The sequence below is a fragment of the Dermacentor andersoni genome, chromosome 3 (assembly GCF_023375885.2).
Source record: "Dermacentor andersoni chromosome 3, qqDerAnde1_hic_scaffold, whole genome shotgun sequence".
In the NCBI taxonomy this organism is placed as follows: domain Eukaryota; kingdom Metazoa; phylum Arthropoda; class Arachnida; order Ixodida; family Ixodidae; genus Dermacentor; species Dermacentor andersoni.
Window position 1 is genome coordinate 26,312,874 of NC_092816.1, and position 23,584 is coordinate 26,336,457.

General features: G+C 42.2%; 1 protein-coding gene across 1 annotated transcript in view; it reads right to left on the minus strand.

Moving 5' to 3' along the window:
• Positions 1-23,584, minus strand: part of PolrMT (mitochondrial RNA polymerase) — a 69,020-nt gene that overhangs the window by 42,202 nt on the left and 3,234 nt on the right. The window contains exons 5-13 of the mRNA XM_050168443.3: positions 22,312-22,431; positions 19,919-20,077; positions 17,803-17,871; positions 12,682-12,783; positions 10,416-10,565; positions 8,216-8,309; positions 7,550-7,623; positions 4,266-4,397; positions 3,123-3,242 (exon numbers count right to left, since the gene is read on the minus strand). Of these exons, the coding sequence (XP_050024400.2) occupies positions 3,123-3,242; positions 4,266-4,397; positions 7,550-7,623; positions 8,216-8,309; positions 10,416-10,565; positions 12,682-12,783; positions 17,803-17,871; positions 19,919-20,077; positions 22,312-22,431 (1,020 nt within the window). The remainder of the gene's footprint in view (positions 1-3,122; positions 3,243-4,265; positions 4,398-7,549; positions 7,624-8,215; positions 8,310-10,415; positions 10,566-12,681; positions 12,784-17,802; positions 17,872-19,918; positions 20,078-22,311; positions 22,432-23,584) is intronic.

A 23,584-nucleotide genomic window follows, 5' to 3' on the forward strand; every position in this document is an offset into this window, starting at 1 on the left:
GTATTTCACTTTTTATAACCGCTTGTCCATAGGACACTATGTACTTTGAACCTCAAGATAACAAAGTGTGTTAACACATGATTTTAATATAATGAAATTACACTGTCACTGCAGAGGAATACTGAAACAATAAACGGAAACTTCCGTGGACACTTTCCATTGACACCTCCATGGCTGAGTTGCATGTGGCTGCTTGCAAATGCACTTCTCAAATCGCATACTGCACAATCGATAGCGACGCCAAAGCAGAGCAGCGTCATGTTCCACATGAAGTCCAAGTGCACTAGGATCCTATCAAGCTTCGTGCATTCGACGCTTTAGGTATATTGTTCTAGTACACTATACATTAGGTGCAAGTGAAAGTGTGTGAGGGTGAGCCATGAATGGTGGCTTGATGAGTGCAGTCTTGCCATGTGAGCAAGGGGAAAGGGGGAGAGGAGCAATCTCAATGCCACCAAGCATGCACAAAAGTGTGGGGGGGGGGGGGGGGGGGGCAGGCTGATGCGCGTCTGCTTTTCTAGCACGGCCGTGGCTGCAAATGGCTGTCAACATGAAAAAAGAAAGATATATGCCAACCAAATACAACTTTAAAAGGCAAGACGTTTCAGCTTTCATATGGAAGGCTTGTTCACAATGGGGCAAAGTAGTATAAGTGGCTGTTTAAGTAGGTGTTAGCATGCGACGGGGGTGCGTCCCTTTGTTTCAATTGAGCGTGTGTCCTGTTTATAGTATCTTGAGGGACTCCAGGTACAGGCGCGACTTCCAGTTTCTTTCCTGATCAATTATAGTAGAGTTCATCGGGTCTATATTGTGCTCAGTCATTGCTGCGTGCTCCGCCAAAACATTTGAAACCACTCTTTTCTCATCCCCATCGTTCTGATGTTGGCACAGCTGCTGTGTAAAGTTGCCTTGTCTTTCTGATATAGAAGCCATCACAATCAGCGCAGGGGAATCTTGTAAACAATGCCAGGAAAGGCTTCTTTCAACAGCTTGTCCTTTCCACTCACAAGTGCATGCCACAGTTTGCGCACAGGAATGCAAGCCACCTCAACATCATATTTAAGCAGCACGTGTGTAAGGTCTCACTTATCCAGGGCACATAAGGAATGGCAGCACATTTATTACAATGGGCATCGGCAGGACAGAAAGGGTTGGACAAACAGTGTATCACAGCATTCATGATAGGAGGGGTAACTGCTTGTCGAATGATCCTTTCGGATTGTCTGCACATTGAAATTCAGGTCTTCAGGCTTCGTGCAAATGCAGCTTGCACGGCCCAACAGGGAGGAAACTACTGACCTCTTGTGAGCGTCAGGATGAACAGACATGAAGTTCAGGTACCGGCAAGTGTGTGTACTCTTTGTGTAAACGTTGAAAGAAAGCGCACCATTGCTCCTTTTTATCAATGCATCCGAAAAAGACAGCTTATGATCCGCCTCCGTCTCTACTATGAACTGAATGGAATCTGCTCGATTGTTTAGATGCACTTCCAAGGCACAGTGCTTGATCACTCACAGCCTTGTCCATCATCGTTGTCCATCGTTGAGCGCCTTGTCCGTCGTAGATATTCCTCTTTTAGTCTGTGTCTTTGTAGCGCTCTTTTCTTCAAGTATGCAAAACCAACTCGCCCACATCAAACTTCTGCTTGATCACTCAAAAACAATTGTCAACGTAGTGCAGAAAAATTCTTGGTGTTGAGCTGAATGAAGCGAGCCCGAAACTTCCCAGCCACTCTCTTCCCAGGTTCACAGCGGTCACCGAGATGGAGGAACGTTTTTGTGTGCCCTGAACTTGCTTGGAGATGGCCTTTTTAAAACAGAAGTAGGTGTTGCCCGGGCAAAAACTAAGCAGCCTCTTGAAGTCAAGGACATCAATTGGCGACCTTTCCAGTAGAGCCAAATCGGCAACGAGAGCAGCAGAAAACACTTCCACAGCCATGTCGGTGGAAATGGAAGTAAACAGAGACATAACGTCAAACGAAACCATCGCCGTCTGGTTTCATCCCAACCAGACAGGCTTCCGTCGAACTCTCAATTACATGGCTGTCAGCAACATGGCTGAGCATATACGCAGCCCACGTGCCCTGTTTTAGAGGTAATCTGTCTCATGTGCAAAGCCTGAGTAAGCTCAGGTGGCGAGGCATCATGCACTGTCTTCCCGCACATTTAGCGCTGGAGGTTGCGTAATCTTGTGTTTCGAAGATACAATTGAAGCGAGGCATACGAAGCACTTGCTCCCATGATAGCAGCATCCCACTGCAGGCGACACTATTAGCCACAAGGATGGAGTAGACACAAAAGCATGGCTGAAATCGCTTCATACGGCCGATATGAAAACGTTGTCAACATGGCATGAAACCATATCTTTCGTCACCGACTCCCAAATTCAACAAAATGTTCTTTCTCTTTTTTTTTTCTCATTCAAATATACCTTTTCCGATTGCCCGATAATTCAGAAACTTTTCAGCCCATTGCATGCTAGAAAAATTCATTGGAGAGTGTACTTATTTGCAAATACAGGTTGAATTTCAATACAGTGGAATTTCATTATAATGAAGCAAAGTGGTGATTTTACCGACTTCAATACATTGAGGTTTAAACTGTACCAGTAAATTTCATTTTTCTGGCAGCAACAGCAACAAAACTTTTTCTCATGACCCAGGTCTCTCCTTAAAGATTCGCAGGTTTTGTTCTGTAGGGATGCTGTAAAGAGGCAGTCTCCTCCATACAGTAGCGATGAGAACTTTCTGCACTACACGCAAACAGAAATGTCAATGAAATTCCATCGTGAAATATTCCCATAACTGCAGCCAATATTTTGGCCACAGTTATGTACTGCTTCTATAAGCTGGTGTAGCTGCTGTGCAGATAAGGCAGGACTGAAAAATGTGGATACGTAAAATACGACTGTATTTGTACTCTTCTGAATTCACTGTTCCCTAAACACAAAACCAAAATTGTAAAATTATTGTTGTCAATATATACAACAATCTAAACGAGCTATAATAATCTAGTGTTTTACGATAAAACTAAGTGCTGGCAGGGATGCAAATGAGGCTGCAAGTTTGCAAGATCAGTTATAACATGTTTATTACCACTAGCACTACTCTAAAGAAGCCTTACCAGAGAAGGTCCCAAACAGTTTTCAGCGTTGAGTCTCTGCCACCATTCCCGCGCTGTATAGCGACTCCACAACTCAGGCTGGAGACAGTACTCAAGGTACTTGTCATACAGTGTGCTCACCTGCGACAAAAAAATTCTACCTCTGTGGCCACATCGCTGACTTATGTGCAACAGAAAATATAGCAGGATGTAAAGTATGATGTACTGTTAAAGAGAACATCCACTTAGTATTTCAATGTCACTTGCAACTTAATTATGGCAAGAAAGCATGAGGACTACTATTTGATGCACAGACATCAGCTCAATGCATTTTATCAGCCATATTTTTCCCCTCTTGATACCGCAGAAGAGTTTCAGATCAATTATGGGGTTTTACATGCCAAAACTATGATCTGATTATGACGCATGCCGTTGCGGGGAACTCCGGAAATTTGGACGGCCTGGGGTTCTTTAACGTGCACCTAAATCAAAGTATACGGGTGTTTTCGCATTTCGCCTCCATCGAAATGCGGCCGCCACGGCTGGGGTTCAATCCCGCGACCTCATGCTTAGCAGCCCAACACCACAGCCACTAAGCAAACACGGCAGGTGAAGCGTTTCAGTTATGCAGTTTCACTGCCAGCAAAGGTGTTCCCTTTAGAAGTGGACAGTACTGTAGAGCACAAACTGAACAGTCTTTGCCTTGTTACCTGGCTACTGTTTGTTTGAATAACTGAACATTCAGAATTTTCAAATAAATATTCGTTTCTGGCCACATGGGTGGCTCCTGATCAATTCTGCACACCATACAAACAGGTTGGCATTCTAGCTCATACGTGCATCACTGTAGCTCATAAACAATACAATGCTGAGCAAATTAAATAGACAAGAGTTTAATATGCTGCATAGTTTAATCTACACAACACAGGTACAACTTGTCATCATCATCCCTCATCACACCTTTACATCCCCGTTCCCCCGTCCCCTGTGCAGAGTAGCAGGCTAGAGACTGTTAGCTCAGGCCGACCTCTCTGCCTTCTTTCAAATAAATTATCTGCTCTATCTACTTGCCTAAATTCAGTTCTGATAGTTTCTTATCAAGTGAGTGCATTTTGAGCAAAAGCTATTATAACACTGTCACTGTCACCAATTTGACAGACTGACCTTGGATGCAATTCCACTGCGCTTCTTCACAGCAGTCATGTAACGGGTCATCACCTTGATTCCAACACCATGATGTAAAACAAACAAGGACGGACTGAAAGTCTCAGAAGACATGGCCAGTGCTCGAATCTCCTGAAAAAAAATAAAGGCAATTTTCACCTACAAGACAACTTACCACCTAGGGCAAAGTCATAAGCTATACCAAATTTCATATCTTGTAACCAACACCCAAAATCAAGCTCTCCACAACTGGGATGACGACATGCTAAAAGACAAAAGAAGTCAACACGTCCAGAGCCTTCCAGCAGAGAGAAGGACAAACAAATTGAGCAAGCATCAGTGAATTATTGTGCATCAGCCACTCATAGCAGCTTGCAGTACTTTCCATGCGTACATAGTATTCTTCTTTGTTGTAGCGTCGGTGAGGGTGGCAAGAGGTAAAATCTGTGACTGGCAATCTGTGAACCCAGAGTTTTAATTTTAGTGAGGCACCATGTTTCTTTTGTTCTTCTTTTATAAAGTTCTTGTTAAGTACTATGAGATTCCTGCAACGGTTACTAGAAAGCACCAAAACAAGCAAGGATGTAGGCTTTCAACAGCTGCCGCAGTAGAGTTAAAGACACTGAAGTCGAAAGCAGAATGCAATTTATGTGTATATCCTGCCTTTATGCAGTTTATGCATTGCCGTAAAGTCTAATCATCCTTCCACACAAAGTAACAGTGCTAGCACTGATGACTGAGCACACAAAACTTAGCGCTTTACTTCCTACACAAAACTGCACCAGACTGCTTTGCACGGTTACATGCACATGTTGTTTTTATTTTCCAATAATCGTCATTGGGGGTGCGAGTTCATACGCAGGAACAAGTTATATATATTGTTACTTCAGATGATGATGCATGCAACAAAGAGAAATCTTAGAAGTGACCAAACACAACTTGTTTTAAGACAAAGATTCTTACAGATGCACCAGAATACAGTAAAGCTTCGTTAATACGTAGTTGGCGGGGAACACGGATCAGGCACACACTCAAACACGCACACAGGAAAGCTTTATTTGCAAGCAGGCTGCAAAGAATCTGCGATTTTCACTTGCTGGCGGGAGCACGGTATAAGATATATACTGTTTAGGTGAAGACACTCTCGAGGCGCAATCTACCAGATAAAGTAACAATGGCACGTGTTTGTTGGTCCAGTGATGGCAGCGGATATCTATCAGCGGAACAATGCAACTTCAAGACAGGAAATGTTTTTGATATAGCAACCGGCACTTTGTGGAAAATCTAAATTCAATGACACACGGGCACTCTTTCTGTGGCGCCACCTCACAGATGTATAGCCAATTTTGTCCGGAGCATGGGATGGGTGCCTCTCTTTCACCACCAGTGAGCTTTTGCCACGTCACTCTATCATTTCAAATTTCCCGCGAAGAGTCGATTGCTATACCAACGGGAGATAAAACCTTTTCTGTCTTGAAGTTGCATCGTAGTGCCGATAGGTAGCCGCTGCTATCAGTGTGCCAACAAGCGCACAATGTTGTTACTTTATATAGTCGATCGCACCCCGCAAGCAAGCTAAGAAGTGTCGCCACCTCAAGAGCATATATGAGTTTACATATATAAAAAGAGCATATAATATCCTGCACCGTGGCTGCATGCCAGTTTCTCCATCAGGCCCCATTTCTCTGCGAGCAGCCTCATGACAGTCAACGCACGAGCTGCATCAGATATAGAAGGGCCATCATCCACTTCCTCGTCGTGGTTGACATGGAAGTGCCAGAACAGCACCTGGCCAGAAGCTATGGGAGCAGGAAACACGTCATGGCCACCATGTTTTGACATCACTATCGGTGGCGACTGCAACCCGTGTGCTGCAATTTCAGCACCTAAGATGCACGCAAGACATTTCACCTATTCCACGCTTGTACATGCCGAAAGATGAAGCAAATGCTATGCACTAACCGTTTGGCATGCAGTATACGGCTACGGCTTAAGCAATCAGCTAATACATGAGGTTCAATGGTGACAGGATGGGGGATTTATCGCAACTTTACTTAAACTGGAATTACTTATTAAGCAGATAAATATTAACAAGGTTTTGCTGCACTAGTATGTGCCACCATTCATCGCAGATAAAGTAGAAGAAAGCTTTTGAGCACTGTAAGAACTTCCTTGCACTAATATGAAATTTAATAGTGACAGCATTGTAGTACAATTAAGAAAGGGTGAGCCTAACAATAAAATTTAGCTGGCATCTCAAACTCACCCTTTTCTACCTTACGTAAAGGCAAATGCATGAATCATGCAAATCACTTTCGAGGAAGCTTTAGCTCGGGGCCAACTTCGATGTCGCCTATTCAAGTATGCACATGTAAAATGTGCAAATGCTTTTATGAGAAAGCCACTGGACTGATTCGAATAAAGTTTGTTGCATTTGAAAAAAAAAAAAAAAGAAGATTAAATTATAGTGACTGTAGAAAGAAAGACTTTGATTTAGGGCATGACATTTTTTATCTATTAACCAAAAGTCAGTAAGTTAAAGAAAGACAGAAGCACGTAGTTCATAAATCCGTAACTCTGCAGCAAAAACAGATATCCCAGTTCTGTAAACTGCATGTGTTAGAGAATCTAAAGCGGACAAATTTGATATATTGTTCTGCAGCTTACATCGATTCGTTACAGTGTTTGTTACATGTGCCCGGTGTACGACTCCATGACTACAGCACTGGACAAATGTAGTGAAATACCTCCATGTACTATACAAAAGCGATATCACAAATTTGTAAACTGTGCAAATTGAGACATCTAAATCATACAATATTTGTGTGCTATGCACCATTCTAAAATATACCAATAATCCGTCTGTAGGACTACTGCAGAACTTTTGTGATAGTGTAAAAATTGTAAGCAAGCTGAAAACTTTGTACCACAATTGCCTGCCTCAGATCCTCCAGCAGATGCAGTTTAACTAAGTGTGATATAGCATCTGCTCATGGTGCAGTTTCAGATTTGTAAACATTATGCTTCAATAATTTATAGACTTGCTAACTTTTGTAAAAAATGTTAAGCCCTTAATACAAATTGTGCTTCCAACAGTCAACAGAATTCAGCTTTCTCTGTTAAAATGCGACAAATTTCACTAAACTTGGTTCAGAAGTTGTCTAACCAGAAATTTGTGCGTTTCACATGGGGGTACTTGAATAACGAAATCGAAATAGGCCTCGACCTAAACCCTACACTTAACAAAAAGAAAAAGAAAAAAGAATTGGAGAGCAAAAGTTCACCTGTAGCATTACGTTCACATAGGCATCAGGCTCCAAGACGGACAGGTAAGGGTACAAGGACATCCCACGATTCACTGGAAATTAGGGGATGGGCACTGTTCAGACACTTTAAAAGGAGATCATTTTGTCAACAAAATATAACTAAAATGGTCTGAGGCAGGAATCGAACAAGTGATATTGCAAGGCTAAAGACGCACTTTAGGCTTTATAAAGACATATGATAGGGTCTCAATTACAATGTTTATGCCGGTGGTATAAGTAACACATTGACATATTACTAATGAAGCCCACCTACAGCTACTAGTGTGAACAAATGAAGTGCAAGAAAGCTAACCCAAATACACACACTAAAGGTGCTAGCATTTGCCAATAAACTTTACATAAAGCTGCAATTTGTTTTCCTGGACAAACATGGTGTATGGCATGTCAACTAATAGTGTCAACTGATAGTATCACACTTCTTGTATCCCATCAGGAAGTCTGAAATTGACCTGCTAAGTGCGGGAGAGGTGTCGAAAAAATCTGTTTGGCACACCGTAATGCTTTCTCTCATCTCTACAAAACTTTCTGAACAAATGAACTGTTGAAAGCACCGAGGCCTAAGAAAGGTCGAAATTGATGGATCACAGGGCAGAAGGCAGCTTATAGGAACGAAGTGACACTTACTGTAGGAGTGACTGAGTAGAGACCTGACGTTCTTCATAAAGGCATCTCTGAGCTTCACTCTCCATGCCGCTTCCCATTCCTGCACCTGTTTTCTCTGTTGGCAACAGAAAAGGGCACAGAGACATATAAAAATTGTATTCCCGAGCAACCACATTATCTGCAAAACATCACGAAGACAACAAAGGTGGACACGAGACAGTGCCAAAGGAACACTGGGAGGCAAATACAAAATGAGTAGTGACACATACTTGTTAAGTACTAGTAGTCCTCTACACATTTCTCAGACAAAAAGTAATGACACTCGGCAAGCATGAAAGTTGGAAAACACTTTTTGATCTCGAAATGGACATCGACATTATCATGATTTCATGACACAGAAAAATTTGCTGATGATGTGTGGCAAAAGGCTTGGTACGATTATGTTGCCCATAAAAAAAAAATTACCAGAAATGCTACATCAATTTCTTGTGACTAGTTCGAATGTGCTGGCTGCAGATGATGATGATATGTCATGTTTGATGGTGCAAGGGCCAAGTGTGGCCAAAGAGCTTGGCGTTACATGCTACAACCGCCGTCTCAAGTGCCATATTCCACGTCTGTGGGACGTGGATTTCCTTGTTATTGCTGCATTTTGCTCACCAAGGTGCACATTAAGCACTGCACTAGGTGTGCAAAACTATTGCCACATGTCGGTAGCAACATGCGTGTCTCTTCGAACGGGTGATCATAAAACAAGATGGCGGCCATGACATGTTTCCAGAGCACGTGATCACTCCCAACGCTTGGTTGTTTTTGTAAACAAAGATGGTGGCGCCAACGCAAGTGTGATGTGCTGGTATTTTATATAATTTTAGTGTAAAGCAATCGCATTTGAGCACGTTTTGGAGCCTCCTAGCCTTGCGCTAGTAGGTAACATGCGGGGTTACGTTCTGGCAAATTTCGTTGACGCGGGATTGTAGTACAGCGACACTTCGTTGTGAAGAGGTACGAAATGCATTGAATCCTATGGCCATTCGCTGGGGATACAACCAGAATTTCATTGTCACAGGGTTTCGTTATCACGGGTTTCGACTGTATTCCAAAATCTCGGTATTCTTATATTTCCGTGTATCCTTCACGACAGCCGAAACAGCAGTCTAGCAAACGACAAGGTACAGAGAATGCTGCGGTGCACAGATTCAGAAAACCTGAGACAGAGCTCAATAAAAGAACGCAGGAGATAATTTTTTAAAAATCTATTGCGGAGGTGACGATGCATCAGGTTTTGCGAGTACGTGCTCCACCCAGGCAATTGTCGCCTAGCAACAGAGGTGCACCTCTTCCTTCCTTCGCACTTCTTTCTGCAGCCGTACTAGCTAAACGCATGGAGAAATGTAATCTCCGTACTTGCGGGGATGCCACATGGTCACACTTCGCACTTTCCGGACCGTGTCGTTTATGCGCACTTGCACTTTGGAATAGTTCAGGAGTCCTCCTTGAGTGAGACAGTTGCAGTGTCCAAGGCAAGGAATGTGAAAAACAAACAAACAACAAGAAACACTGCTCTTTACAGGCTACATGGAGCTTCCTTTTTGTCAGTAGTTTTCTCAGTTACAGCGGCTTCTTTGCGTGCATCGCTCTTACTATATGGTGTTTTGGTGGTGCGTGCCAGTATAATCTATGGAAAATAGCGATAATGTGGGCCAACAGCCAACAGCAACATCTTCGTGAAGAGCTCAAACGGTGACAACTGATCAACTGATGTGCTGATGGGTTAGTCTTGGTGCTTTCACTATCACAACCTTTCAGAATACCGAACGATTTTCAGCGGTCTCTAGTGATTCGTCATATCAAGATTTTACTGTATTCGGCAACTACCATGTCTGCTACAGTTTCTAGTTAGAAGGTTATTTAGTAAATTTTCGTTATTTCGTTCATCAATTGTTAATCAACATATATGTCCTAACATCCAACACAAGAAATTAAAAAGCTTTGTCTACTAATGTGCATTTTATGATCAATTGAAGTTCTCATTGAAACACCAAGTTTGTGTGCTCGCTTTCACAGAAGAACACTCTCAAATAGAGTTCGAATTGGTGGTGTTCTATGCTGAAGTGTACCGCAACTTTTAAATTGCTCTTTTATTGGGAAACTTGCATGCATCAGACACTCTGCCCAACTACAGTGCTCTAGCCCCCATAAAACAACAATTTTTGCTGACCATTTGAAGGACTTTCTCAGAAGGATTGTTCAGCTTTGCCAGTGACTGCACAGTGACTTCACCATCAGTCTCTAAGCCCATCTGTTCACGGGCACATTCTCGAAGTTCATCTATGGTGGGCAGGTCACCAGGAATCTCGTGAGGTTTGTGCTGCAGCAAAAAAGTTAGCAAGCGTTAAAATGTCATTGCACAGCTTTGTTACAGTTGCACTTCAAGGGCATCTGTCACAATGACGAGTACCACTTTCAGCAGAAAGTAAAGAAATTATAGCGCTGGATGCTCGGCAGAGCAGTTCACCAGTAATTATTGACATCAGACTACCACACAGTAAAACATATATATATATATATATATATATATATATATATATATATATATATATATATATATATATATATATATATACGGTAGATGCTCATTCAATGGACTGTGATAAACCAGCGTAAAAGGGTCTGTTATAGCCAAAGTCTGCTCTTTCCAGAGTAAGGGTCGTAGTATGTTGTGAAATGGCGGAATTTCACAGATACTCGTCTAACCTGTAGGCGATTACAAAAGCAAAATAAACATTCAAATTAAAATAAATACCTATAGATAAACGGATTTACGTAGTAATCAAACAACCATGCGGCACGGAGTCTTCTTGTCCGCCATTTTCCTGATGCCGGCTGCAGACAAATGGTAGCTTCCCCACAGTGAAAATTACATATATACACTCGCATGACGACAAGATTAATGGCGGGGAGATGGCCAGCCAGCACTGCCGTGCCGGCTGCACGGCTTGAGTGTGCCATCTCCGCCAATGACACGAACAACAGCTAATGTGTGTTTTTCACACAAAACACTGACCTGTAGAATAAACCAATGTCTTAATTTTATCTTTCATGACAAGTGCTACTGTCAATTCTTTAGCACGAACGAGAGCTGTGGTATGAAGCAAGTTCAATTCAGACACGCTAACTTGGAGCCCGCTTCTGGCCACCGCTGCACTGCATGCTCGACAGCATCGTACACCTTGCACTATGGACGCCACAAATAGCACTCTACCTTGTTTAATGCGCAAATAGATCTGATGAGAAATAAAGCCTTCTCAAAACAATGCGTTTTGCAATTGTCAGCGGTTATTTTCGAAGCGCCGTGTGCTATGACTTCGCTTTGAAGCTGGTTAGGCCTAGCAGCACTGTCGACACTTGCTTGGCACTGAACCAACTGCTGACAGCAGTTGGTGGTGATGAAGTGGTTGACACAAGAACTCTGCGCTGGCGAGGCATTGTGCAGCAGGCCATCAAGGGAAGCTTGCCACTAGTGTATTCATTCGTTATAAAAAGAGCGCAATTTTTCAGATTCTGCAAGCGGCCAGAAATAATTGTACGCAGTGCACTTACGCACACGCGCATCACCATAGCAAAGTATGTGTATTTACACCGTCTAGTCAAAATTTGCCCAAAAATTTGCCTGTTATAGTAAGATCTGTTAAAAGCACAATTTGTCGCATTGATAATATATAGGCAGACCAAGTTAAATTAGAGAAATGGTCTGTTATATATAAAAGTATGTTGTATGTGGATCCATTGTAATGGGCATGGACTTTATAAAGTAAAAAGCAAACCTATTCCATCATTAAAAGAATGTACCTGTTCTAATGCTCTACAACAGCCATAAACAGTAGGTGGCAAAAAAGAAAGGCCCCCAAAAAGAGACCACTTCTTCAAAATTGCATGATGCCGCAATGAGAGATAAGTTTCTTGAGTCCCTCAATTTAAACTGCAGGACGTAAAGCAGCTTTATTTACACAAACCTTCAAACGTAAAGTTTAAAGCAGGCATTATGAACATAGACTTCATTATCTGGGAGCACTAGCCTCGAACAAAATTGGTACTCCGGGATCGGCAAGACACTTTAAATTATATGATGATGACATGGTGTTTTGTGGTCCAAGGGCCAGATATGGCCAATGAGCACCAGGCAAGTATTGATGAGTTTTCAATCCCTTTAGATCATACGCAGATGTCTAAAACCACAACATTCCTTTAAATGATCTTGTCTGGCACACACCGCTAACTTCTGTGGTTGAAGGATCAGAAAGAACATTGGGTCAACATGCTAGTCTAACTGTTCACCATAAACTCTATGCAAATCGTTCAAAGTCTCTCAAAATCTACGATTTTCAATTCAGTTTCATTCTTCTAGAATACGCTGGAAACATCTTCCAGGACTAAAAGCTGAGTACTGTTACTAAACTGAGTACTTGAATATATGTTGAGCATACCAGTACTTTCTGGGTCTTCAGCCTGCGCAAGAGCTTGCAGTCGTATTTTCTTGGGAATGTGGAAGGTGCTGGTACAAAGTCCGGCATCACCTTGTGAATTGCCTGCCAAATACACACATAATTATCAGTTCAGAAAACTAAGACCCTGCATCATCACTAGCAGAAGCATCAGCCTATTTTAATTCCGCAGCAGGATGAAAGTATCACCCGATGATCATATTCACCCCTGTCTTGAATAAGCTCAACCTATCCTATGCCTGTAAATTTTTTCATTGACATTCCATTTCGCAATTTTAATAGCCAGCAGTTAGCATCTGTTCAATGTAGTAGTTTTACATGACTTGCCAAAGTTCACTTCGGTCTGTAAATCTCATCATCTAATACCTACACAGCCATCATTTTTGCTTCGTAGCATATGCCTCTGCTTTCTTCCAAATTTCAGCACTGTGTATTATTACGTTAATATGAGCAGACATAAGTAATGCTAATCAAAACTCTTGCACAACAAGCAGAAGCAAGCCACTTACCCCCATTCCCCGCCCCCCAGTTGAATCTTCATATTATAAACCCCTTAATACCATAAAAATACATTTGCACAATCCAAATTCATACCACATAAAGGCCAACTGCATGGAAATTTAAAACAATTTTTGATAGTCTAGGTACAAAGTGGCCTCCATATCAAACTTTTACAATTGAAATCTGCAAAAATGTGTCATAAAAGCCAGCACAAATCCACATTTTCGATAACAAAGCACAAGGAAATGCCACAATTACAGTTCACTCAAAATGACAAAAAACCAGGAACATTTGCCTAGGTGCCCAGGCATGATAGCGAGATCAGCACACATGTGTGGTTCTAAAATTTGTGCCTGTCACTAAGTGTACCCATCATCTTCTCAGCAGTATTTAGAGGCTGTCAAATTAAGTAATTACCAGCCTTGCAGCATTACTAAGGTTACTTCGACTGTAAATGCTGCTCAATTATAACCAATTCAGCCAAAGTAAAATTTTACTGTCGGTGGCCTTTAAAATGAACTACACTTTCAAACACGGACTTGAAAAAAAAAAACCACTCTAAATCAAATTACCCATGTAGGTAATACCCACAAGTCTACCATAGAAATCCATGTGACAGTTATATATATATAGTGCACACATAGTATCACAAGGACTTTCCAAGATATTCAACATTAACTGTTCTCTTAAAGGGCCCCTTACCAGGTTTGGCCATTTTGAGCTGAGCAGAACAGAGCATACAATGCACATTAATGATCATGTCAGCAAAGTACTACATTGCTACGCGTCGCAGAAAGATCTGAAATTTCAAGCCGAGCCCCGTTTTCCCTTCTTCTCGCGGCCATCCCGCTCCAAGCAAGGAGAAAAAAATGAAGGCGGAGCCCGTGACGTGTGCGTCACGCGGTCCTCGAGCTCCGGTATGGGAGAACACAGGGAAAGAACTTGACTTGCGGAGGCTAGACGGGGCAAGTGGAGAAAATGTATGTGTTTGCGGTGAAGCTCGCCTCCTGAAATTATGGGTTTGCGGCACTGAAATATTTTTATCTTGGCTATTAATGAGCCGACTTGAAAAGAATTTTTGCGGCAGAACGCTCCCTAGAGGACACATACCGTATTTCCTCGATTCTAGGCCGACCCCCTAAAGTCCGAAGCCAACAAAAAAATATATATTACCTCGAATGTAGGCCAAACAAAAAAAGCGAGGGAAGCATTTATTGAATCTGAACGTGCAGAGCTCATTCAACGTCGTCGTCACTGCTAGACTCGTTGCTGTGTTTCCTTTCACTGTCACCTTCAAACAGTGCACTATCTTCGGTACTGTCAAGTGCATTATATATGCTGCACTTTTTAAAGGCGCGCACGATCAAAGTACCTGGGATGTCATCCCACGCTGCAGCTACCCAGCCCGCCAGCTGCAATAGAGATGCACGTTTGATGTGGCCCGTTGCCGTTAGCATGTGGTCTTTGTCAAACAACCAGTCCGTGTAATATTTCCGCAGACAATCCTTGAAAGGTTTCTTGATGCAGACATCAAGTGGCTGCAACTGGCTTGTTATGCAGCCCGGTATGACAGCGAGGTCCGTGTTCACTTGGGCGAGCGCAGCCTTCACGTTGTCAGTCAAGTGCCCACGGTAAGAGTGGACGACAAGGAGTGAGTTCTTTGTCAAAAGGGCTCCTGGATGCCGTTGCCACACAATCTTAACCCAGGCTTCCACCATTGCCTCCATCATCCACCCGTTCTCATTTGCCCACACAATGACATTTCTTGGGAAAGTTTCTCAAGCAGGCAGTGTCATCCTTTCAAATATCATATAAGGAGGGAGTTTATGTCCATCAGCTGTGCAGCACAGCACCACAGTTGCGCGCTGCTTCTCGTAGCCCGCAGAGCACACCATCACCTCCTTGGCACCCTTTTCATTCACGGTGTACACCACTGGCATATCAAAATACACAGCCGTCTGGTGGGTGTTGTCGATTTGCCCAAGGTTGCAGCCTGCTACTTCTCTCTTTCGCAGCACATAGCACTGAAAAGCTATCAGCTTTCCTTCGAAATCACTTGGCAGCTTCTGGGTGACTAAAGTGTGACGTCGGAGGCTGAAGCCGAAGTGCTTCATGAATTCCTGAAGCCAGCCCCGGCTGGCTTTGAAATCCTTTGACGTTAGGCCTCATTCCCTCAAAAGTTTCCTAGCTTTCGCTTGGAACACTTCTGTTGTCACTGGAAGGGCAGCTGCTCTCTGCGTCCGAACAAAGTCGGCCAAAACTGTCTCCACTTCATGGTGACGGCCTTTCTTTAGTCCGCTAAGCACCATCCTCATTACGGCGCATGCAAAAAGCTGCTGTTGTTGTCCCCTCCAAAGACGAACGTTTTTCTCGCCGACGCCAAAGTCCCGCACGGCTTGAAGGTTCGACGATGCCTCTGCGGCTATCACAACTTTTCGCTTCAAAGCGGCACTGTAGTGGCCTCTCCTGCTTGGTGTTATCGCGATAACACCACGCCACACACCGATATGGCCGACACGACACAGGTCAAAATTAAAACCTCGCTTGTGTACGGTTGGCTACTGGCAAGGCTAGTAGCGGCTGCAATACTGACTTTTCTTGATGGCGCTAGCTATGCACCATATTTAGCAGTTTCAATGAAAAACTGGCGCGTGTTTTTAGAATCCTCGAATCTAAGCCGACCCTAGAGTTTGGAATATGATTATTTGAAAAAAAAACTATCAGCCTAGATTCGAATAAATAGGGTAACAACTTTCAGCGTATAACCAAAATTTGATATGGGGCCTGGTAAGGGGCCCTTTAAGACACAAATAAACTCTGTCAGAGGAAACAATAATTGAAACACATTTCTTCCATCTTCAGCATCTTTAAGAACAGTTTATAAACCAAAACAGTCACACCAAAATGGCGGCGCAGTGGCTCAATTGGTTAGAGCATGGCACGTCTAATGCGAAGACATGGGATCGTTCCCCACCTGTGACAAGTTGTTTTTCCATCAACTTTTATTGCCATTAATTTATCATTTTTATAATTCAATTAGTAAGTACAAGTCATATCCGCTATGTTGTCCTTGGTGTGTTTGTTTGTTGGCGTCTCATGATAGGATTAATAAATATCAGGCACCCCGGTTAACCCCCTTTCTGCTCTATCACACCGTTTAAGCGGTTCAGCTATAAGGAGAAAAAAATAATCCATTTCCGGTGCAGTCCACACAGAAGACACGTAGGCATTTCAGACACTTGCTAAACTAAATTGTTGCATGCAAGAACGACGCCAAAAAGAGACAATCCCACACAAGGCCCCGCCCTCCTCCCATTCCTGCATTTCTTTTTTAAGCCTACTTCATGCTTAACAAGTAAGTCCATAGCACAAGTGAAATTCAAAGCACCTGAACATATGTGTGATGCATACTAAGCAAGGTTGCTTACATTACTGTTTGTAATTTCTCAAACCTGAGTAGCACTGCAATGCAATAATGTAGACACAGCAGGTGAAAAGCTGTGCAGACATTTATATGCCTTCCCCGTGCGATACAGATTACCATGACAGAATGTTCCGAACAAACCTGACACCTCAAATGGATTAACTGTGTTCATTAAAGCAGTCGCATTAGCTGCTGCTTTTGTTCAATATAAATGGATGCACTACATCAGTGTGTTAAAGGAGTGCCAAAACACATTTTTACAATTGTAGACTACACCACACAATTCTAGTATGGTAAAGGTTGAAACTTGGCTATAATGGCTGTTGGGAAACAACTAGTATAGGATATTTTAAATTGGCACTAAAGTTGACCTCGAAATGTAAGACCTGGCGTTATTAACATTATCATGACGCCATGACAGCAATATTTGCTAATGTCGTGTAGCAATAAAGCTGGCTATGATGACGTCGCTCAAAAAAAAGTTAACAAACATGCTACGGTTGTTTCTTCTGGCCGCACTCACTTATGGCAGCCACAGCGACTGCAGGAACAGAGCGAACCAATGTATCATGACATCACAATGCAACCACGTGCCGGGTGCCACAACTGGTTCATAGAAACAGATATTTTGTCAAGTTATTTACAGCACTCAGATGCTTGCCAGTACTTCTTTCTATACTCGCAGACAAATTTCAGTGACAATGGAGGGAAAGCTATGGGGGTGGAGCTTCTGTACATGTTACTGTGCAAAGTATTCTGGCATAGCTTGACAGTGGTTTTGGTTTTTTGAAACAGATACTGAATTTGCTTGGCTTCCACATGCAACGGTTTCACACTTGGCGAAACGCCGATGAGAAAGTAAGAAAAATAAGTCAAATTAACCATTCAGTGGTGTATTTTGTTGGTTATTTTGCTGACGTAAATTTTGTTTTTCTCTCCACCACATCTCACACTAACATAGACAAGAACGTGGAACCATTTTCAGGAGCACTTTTACTTCTGCATGCTTTCGTTGTGTAGCTCCCTGCTCATTACCAGAAGAAACTGTCTGCGAGTATAGGCTTTAGGGAGGCTGGATCTTCATTTAATGCATAAGAATGACAAGTCAAAATGTCATGTGAGTGACTTCTTTAAAATGTCAACAAAAGGACACAAAGAGAACACAGCAAGAGAGTTACCTCAAGCACACGCTCCCGCTGATTTCCGAGAAATTTACAATCCGTGAACAGTTGCTGAGGAACAATCCCCTAAAAACAACAACACGTAAGAGACCAGTCATTTGCGATGGAATACAAAAATGTGCATTCCACATTTCCATACAAAAGGTGACATCTCTTGCTTGCAAGTTTACAGCGGACCAAATTTCAGGCGGATCACAAAGGGACCATAGAAATATGTTAAATCAGCCAACCCACAATAGGCAATATGTGAAATTCCGTAAGCAAACGTTCTGAGGCACCTAGCTACCACAGCAGGTCGGGATTGCGGCACCGGTTCACATGCTGGCGCTTTGTTTATGATTTTAGCTTGGTGTTCACCATCTTGTTCAGGTCAGGCAAGATCGGCAGAGAAGTGCACTTGCTGATTTTGGATATTTTCTGTTAACTAAGACTTAGGGCTGACAAAAACTACGCTTAATTAAAACAGCAACAGCAATATCTAAATGACGAGAAATTAATATGACGTAAAATAAAAACTCATATATTCCACTGCAATATTAACTTATCTAGAAACCTCGCAGAACACGAACAAAAACATTTAATCATTCAGATATTGTGGTTTGCTTGCCTTGTCTGTGACAAATAGAATTTTTATTTCAAAAGCAATATAATCTACCCAAGAACTTGATCGAAACAGTAATTCGGGCTAGTTGGTCTATCATACTGAGAACCCATGTTGCGCTAAAAGGACAACACACAGTGCTAAAAAACACATACAGCAGAATATATGTGCTACAGCCAAACCTAATTATGACGAAATGCATTACACCAAACTAATATAAATGTAACAAAGCAATCGCAGTTCCACTGAAATTGCCACAGAAACCCATATATTTAAGATCTTGCTGTAATGAAGCAAATTTTCTGTAAATGAACGTAGCGCTGACCTTTCCACACTGCTAAAGGTAGGCAGTGGCTATAACGAAGAATTGGTTATGAAGAAGCAATTTGTAATCCCCCTTCAACTTCATTACAGCAAGATATTACTGTAGTTCAATTCACAAACACACACACACACACCCAGCCCCCTACATTTCACTGACTCCCTCAAGACTGAAAGGGTGTCTGCACATACTTGGCAATTTAGGCATGCTCACGGATTTTGCATTTCTTGTACTGTCATTCTCTTTGCTGAGACTGCACAATCTCCGGCTATTTGGTAGATAGCTAAAATCACAAGGTTACACCATGCTACGATGTAAAAGTGCTTTGCTTGCTCCATCTTTTGTGTGCCTTGGTGAAAAAAATTTTCTTTAATGCTTAGAAGCTGAAAATAGTCCGAGAAGGCATATCAAAGAAATAACAGGCTGTGCACGCCTGTTAACTAATACGTTTCCACACAGTGCACTCGTGTCTGCACCCAATTAAGCCAGTCCCGAAGGCAGCGCACAGGGATATTGATTACACATGCGTCGATAGCCCAAATACCATGCCATTAACACTTACTAGTTATTCCCTAAAAAATGTGTTTGTGGGGTACCATCACTATCAGCCTCTTTTATGTCTACTTACAGGACACTGCCCCAGCAATCTCCAATTACAGCTGGCTTGTGACACCTAACTCAGTCTTATGCAAGCAAATTTCCTAATCTCGTCCCAATATCTAATCTGCTGCTACCCTCAAGTGAAGTTCCCTTGCCTCGGCACCTGTTCTTATTACCCAAATAAACCATCAGCTCAATCCCATTGTAGATGGTCTCACCAGCACCATTTCTTCTTAATCTCAACTAGAATATTGGGTACACCCATCTACTCATTAATTCATACCACTGTCTTCCTACCACATAACCACATATCCCATAACATTATGTTATGTTATTATAACATAGGATAACATTATGCCCATCACTTTTCCTTCCATCATTCGTTGCGCTGCTCTTAGCTTCTTTTCAAATGCTGTTGTTCACTTCCAAATTTATGCTGCATAGGTAGGTAAAGGTAGCATGGAATGATTGTGTCAACAGTCAACATATTGTGACAGACATATTAATGTATGACAGTACCTGCTCCTACTCAATTCAATTGCAGTTAGGAGAAGAAAAAGAAAAGTACAATGAATTCAGTGTTGCCTCACATGAGACTTCATTTCTTCAATGACTTTCTCCACACTGTCCCGTGAGAAGTTCTTCTGCAATGTGTGGCACTCGAGCAGAGCTGCGAATGTGGCAGCATTCGGCTTGATGTGGTCGTGTTCCATGGTGTGCATGATTTCCTGTATACGAGACAGCTTCCCCTGTAAAGTAAGGAATTGTTAATGAAATACAGTTAAACCTCAATATAACGAAGTTGGTAAAATCGGCAATTTGCTTCATTATATCGAAATTTCATTGTATTGAAATTCGACCTTTTATGCAAATAAGTACAGTCACCGATCAATTTTTCTCACACGGTAAGCAGCTGCACAACTTTCTGAATTATCAGGCATTCGAAAAAAGCAAATTTGTAGGAGAAAGCAATTCATTTTGATGAATTTGCCAGTCAGCGACGAATGACACGGTTTCGTCACATCGATATCTTCACATCGGCAGCATGGATTAAGCGAAGCCAGCCATGCTTTCTTGTGCACTCTGCCTCCGCGGCTGATAGCGTCGCCTGCACTGGAACGATGCTATCATGAAAAGCGTCGGAAATGGAGAGCAAATGATTCGTCTGCCTCTCACTCCAACGGGTCACCAAAACTCGAGATTACACAACCTCCAAAACTAAACATGCCGGAACACAGCTTACATGATGCCACGCTGTCTCAGCATGCCCACTCTTTGCACACGTGGCACTTTAACCCTCAAGCACGGTGCGAAGCTGCGCATGCACTCAGCCACGCTCACAGCCATGCACAGCCATGGCCGAGACATGCGCCAACTTGCCCTGCCCTTTCGCGGGCTTGATTGAGCTTGCTCCCCTTACCCTCTTTCCCTATGCTCACGTGGGAAGGTGGCACTCGTGAAGCCACCGTCTTTCCTGTCTCTCCCTCTCACACTTTCACTCACACCTAAAGCACACGGTGCGTGGGGCGCAATAGGATCTTATCGAATTTGGACTTTATATGGAACATCATGCGGCTCCACTTCGACGGTCACTCTTGTTGCATGGCACACGATTTGAGAGGCGTGTTTGCGAGCAGCCACTTTTAATTCAATCATTTGACCATCTGCGCCCGTGGAAGTTTCCAATTATTGTTTTAGCATTCCTCTGCAGCGGCAGTGAAATTACGTTATATTGAAATCTCATGCAAACACACTTTGTTATATTGAGGTTCTACATACATGACGTTCTATTGACAAGAGGTTATGAAAAGTTAAATACTTCATTATATCGACAATGTCGTTATATTGAAGTTCATTATATCGAGGTTTAACTGTACAATGACAGCCAAAAAAACTGGGACGCTACACGATGGTTTCTATCTCTGTTAGTTTTTCAGACAAGATTTGCACATGTGGTACTTCAGCAATATTCTTTTCTTAATGATACTGCTCGTTTTTCACAGCCATACAGTTTCACAGCTTTCAGAGTGCCGTTTAGGCCTGTTAATGAAGCAATTTGGATTTGCATTCACACTAAACTGCCATTGTAGGTTCCCAACCTATGGGAGACTGAGAGTGGTATATCAAACCTGTGTAGCAATCTCGAAAAATTCTCCAGACCTTGAGAACAGGGTTAGCCTGGACTAATTGGCTGCACATAGCAAGAAATTGTTTTTAAACGAAGACAGTGGCAAACAAAACCGGAAAAGAAGCACTGTAAATAGTTGCCGATAGCAGCCAACATATTTTAGGGAAACAAATGCCAATAAATGCCTGCCAAATTTCAAGAACATAGATGTCAAAAACATAGACTGCTATGTATAATCCATTGCTTGTTACTGATACTGGCAATAATGGTGGCTAGTGGCATACAAGCCAATTATGAAGAGCAAGAAGAAAAGAATCTTTAGAAAACCTTGGCCCAGAAGACAAGAAAACTCATTTGTTATTGTGAAGCTAATGGCCAAACGTTTGTAGCTGAGACTGGGCTGTGTGCTAGCAACGTAGCAGTAGGTATTGCTATACATCATTGTCTAACTTTTTGCCGTTTCCATTTTCCCCCAGTTTTTGACCGTTATTAAGTTGTTGCTCAGTACAAAACATGTCTACAGTACTTAAAATTTCTTTAACATTGTTGTCGATCCTGTGGCAAAGGAAGCATGTATGATATGACTGTGCGTACATCATGAATAGTGCTGCACTTTCTCGAATGTATGCGAGCACCAATGGTTGCTCTGGAATGTATGCTAAGTTATGTATAAATAGCAGGCACACTTGACCCGTGAGGCTGAATCTACAAGCGGCAACTGTGCTTGCTACTGTCACAGTAATTTGCATTCCTTGTCTTTCTGGACACAAGTTTGGCCCATAAGAATTTGGATTTTTAACTCGTGACAGTGTTTAGTCCTTCACTGTCATTACAATGCAACAGTATAAACATCACCTTCGCAGCATAGCCTCTGATGAGGGAGTTGTAGATTCCAATATCAACCACAGTGATGCCTTTCTTCTGTTCTCTAGATCGCTGTCGATGATAGTGCAGGGCGGACAAGGCTTGGTCCAACTGAAAAAAAAATGACGATGGGTGGCACACTGATGTAGCTGCCACTAGCTCAGCAAAGATAAATTTATTCCTATGGCAATTTTGTCTACTGCCCTGTTGTCTCCTGGGCTTTCCATGACACTATCAGCTCCCCAACAATCGTGTATAGGAAATGATGTAAAAAGTCAAACTGAAATTCAAAGTTTGCTCAGTTGGAGTAGATTTGCTTAGCCAAAATGTAATGCTAGTAGCAATTACAACTGACTTCTGTTTGCCCTCTGATCTCTCTTACACCATTTCCGCCATCTAAGTATAAAGCAAGTCCCTAAAAAAGAAATCGTCAAGACTCCAGTTTGTTACACAATAAAGAGTCCTTCATAAGCAATCCATAAATATATGCTTTAGCCTCAAGACTAACCAATTTCTCCTTTCAAATACTACATCTGAAACGCTCCCATTAAACAACTGATGAACCAATCTGAATGAAATTTGTTGCACTTAGTGAGAGAAGACTACATTATGCTTGTGTTGAAGCAAACTTTGGTATAGGGCTTTAAATTAAATAATTAACTGCCAATATTCAGCAAGTTTCAAATAAAATTGAAGCACAAGGTTACTAGGCACACAACTCTGCATTAAAAACAGATACAAATGTAAGCAAACTGTATCTGTTATATCCTCTAAAGTGGAAAAGTACAATGTATTAGGCTACAGCTTTTCTGAAATGATTACATCACTTATGCAAGTTCTGCAAAATTTTTGAATATGCTGTAGAGATATGATAGGTATAATTCAGAGTGGCACATAATGAAACAGTTTTGGCTGCTTTACTTGATACCGTTGTTTATGGCAGAGTTACACAATGATAAAAATTATGCTGCATTTTTTCTAAATTTTCCGATTCCTATACATTTTTACAATCAGCTAGGAGAGGAGGGACACTAAAGAAATATAAAATATTAAGTTGAGCTAGATTGAACGATTAGGCTTATGTAATAACAATGCTATTATTGATAATGAGAACAGAGCTTTTGTAAGTGGGAAAATGACAAAATAAATAATTTATGAGTGGCACCATCATTTTGAACTATGGCACCACTCATGTCTTGTCAGCACTGGCTCTCTCTGATGCCCACTGATGCTCACGCCTCTGACAGCTGCTGATTCGCAGAGA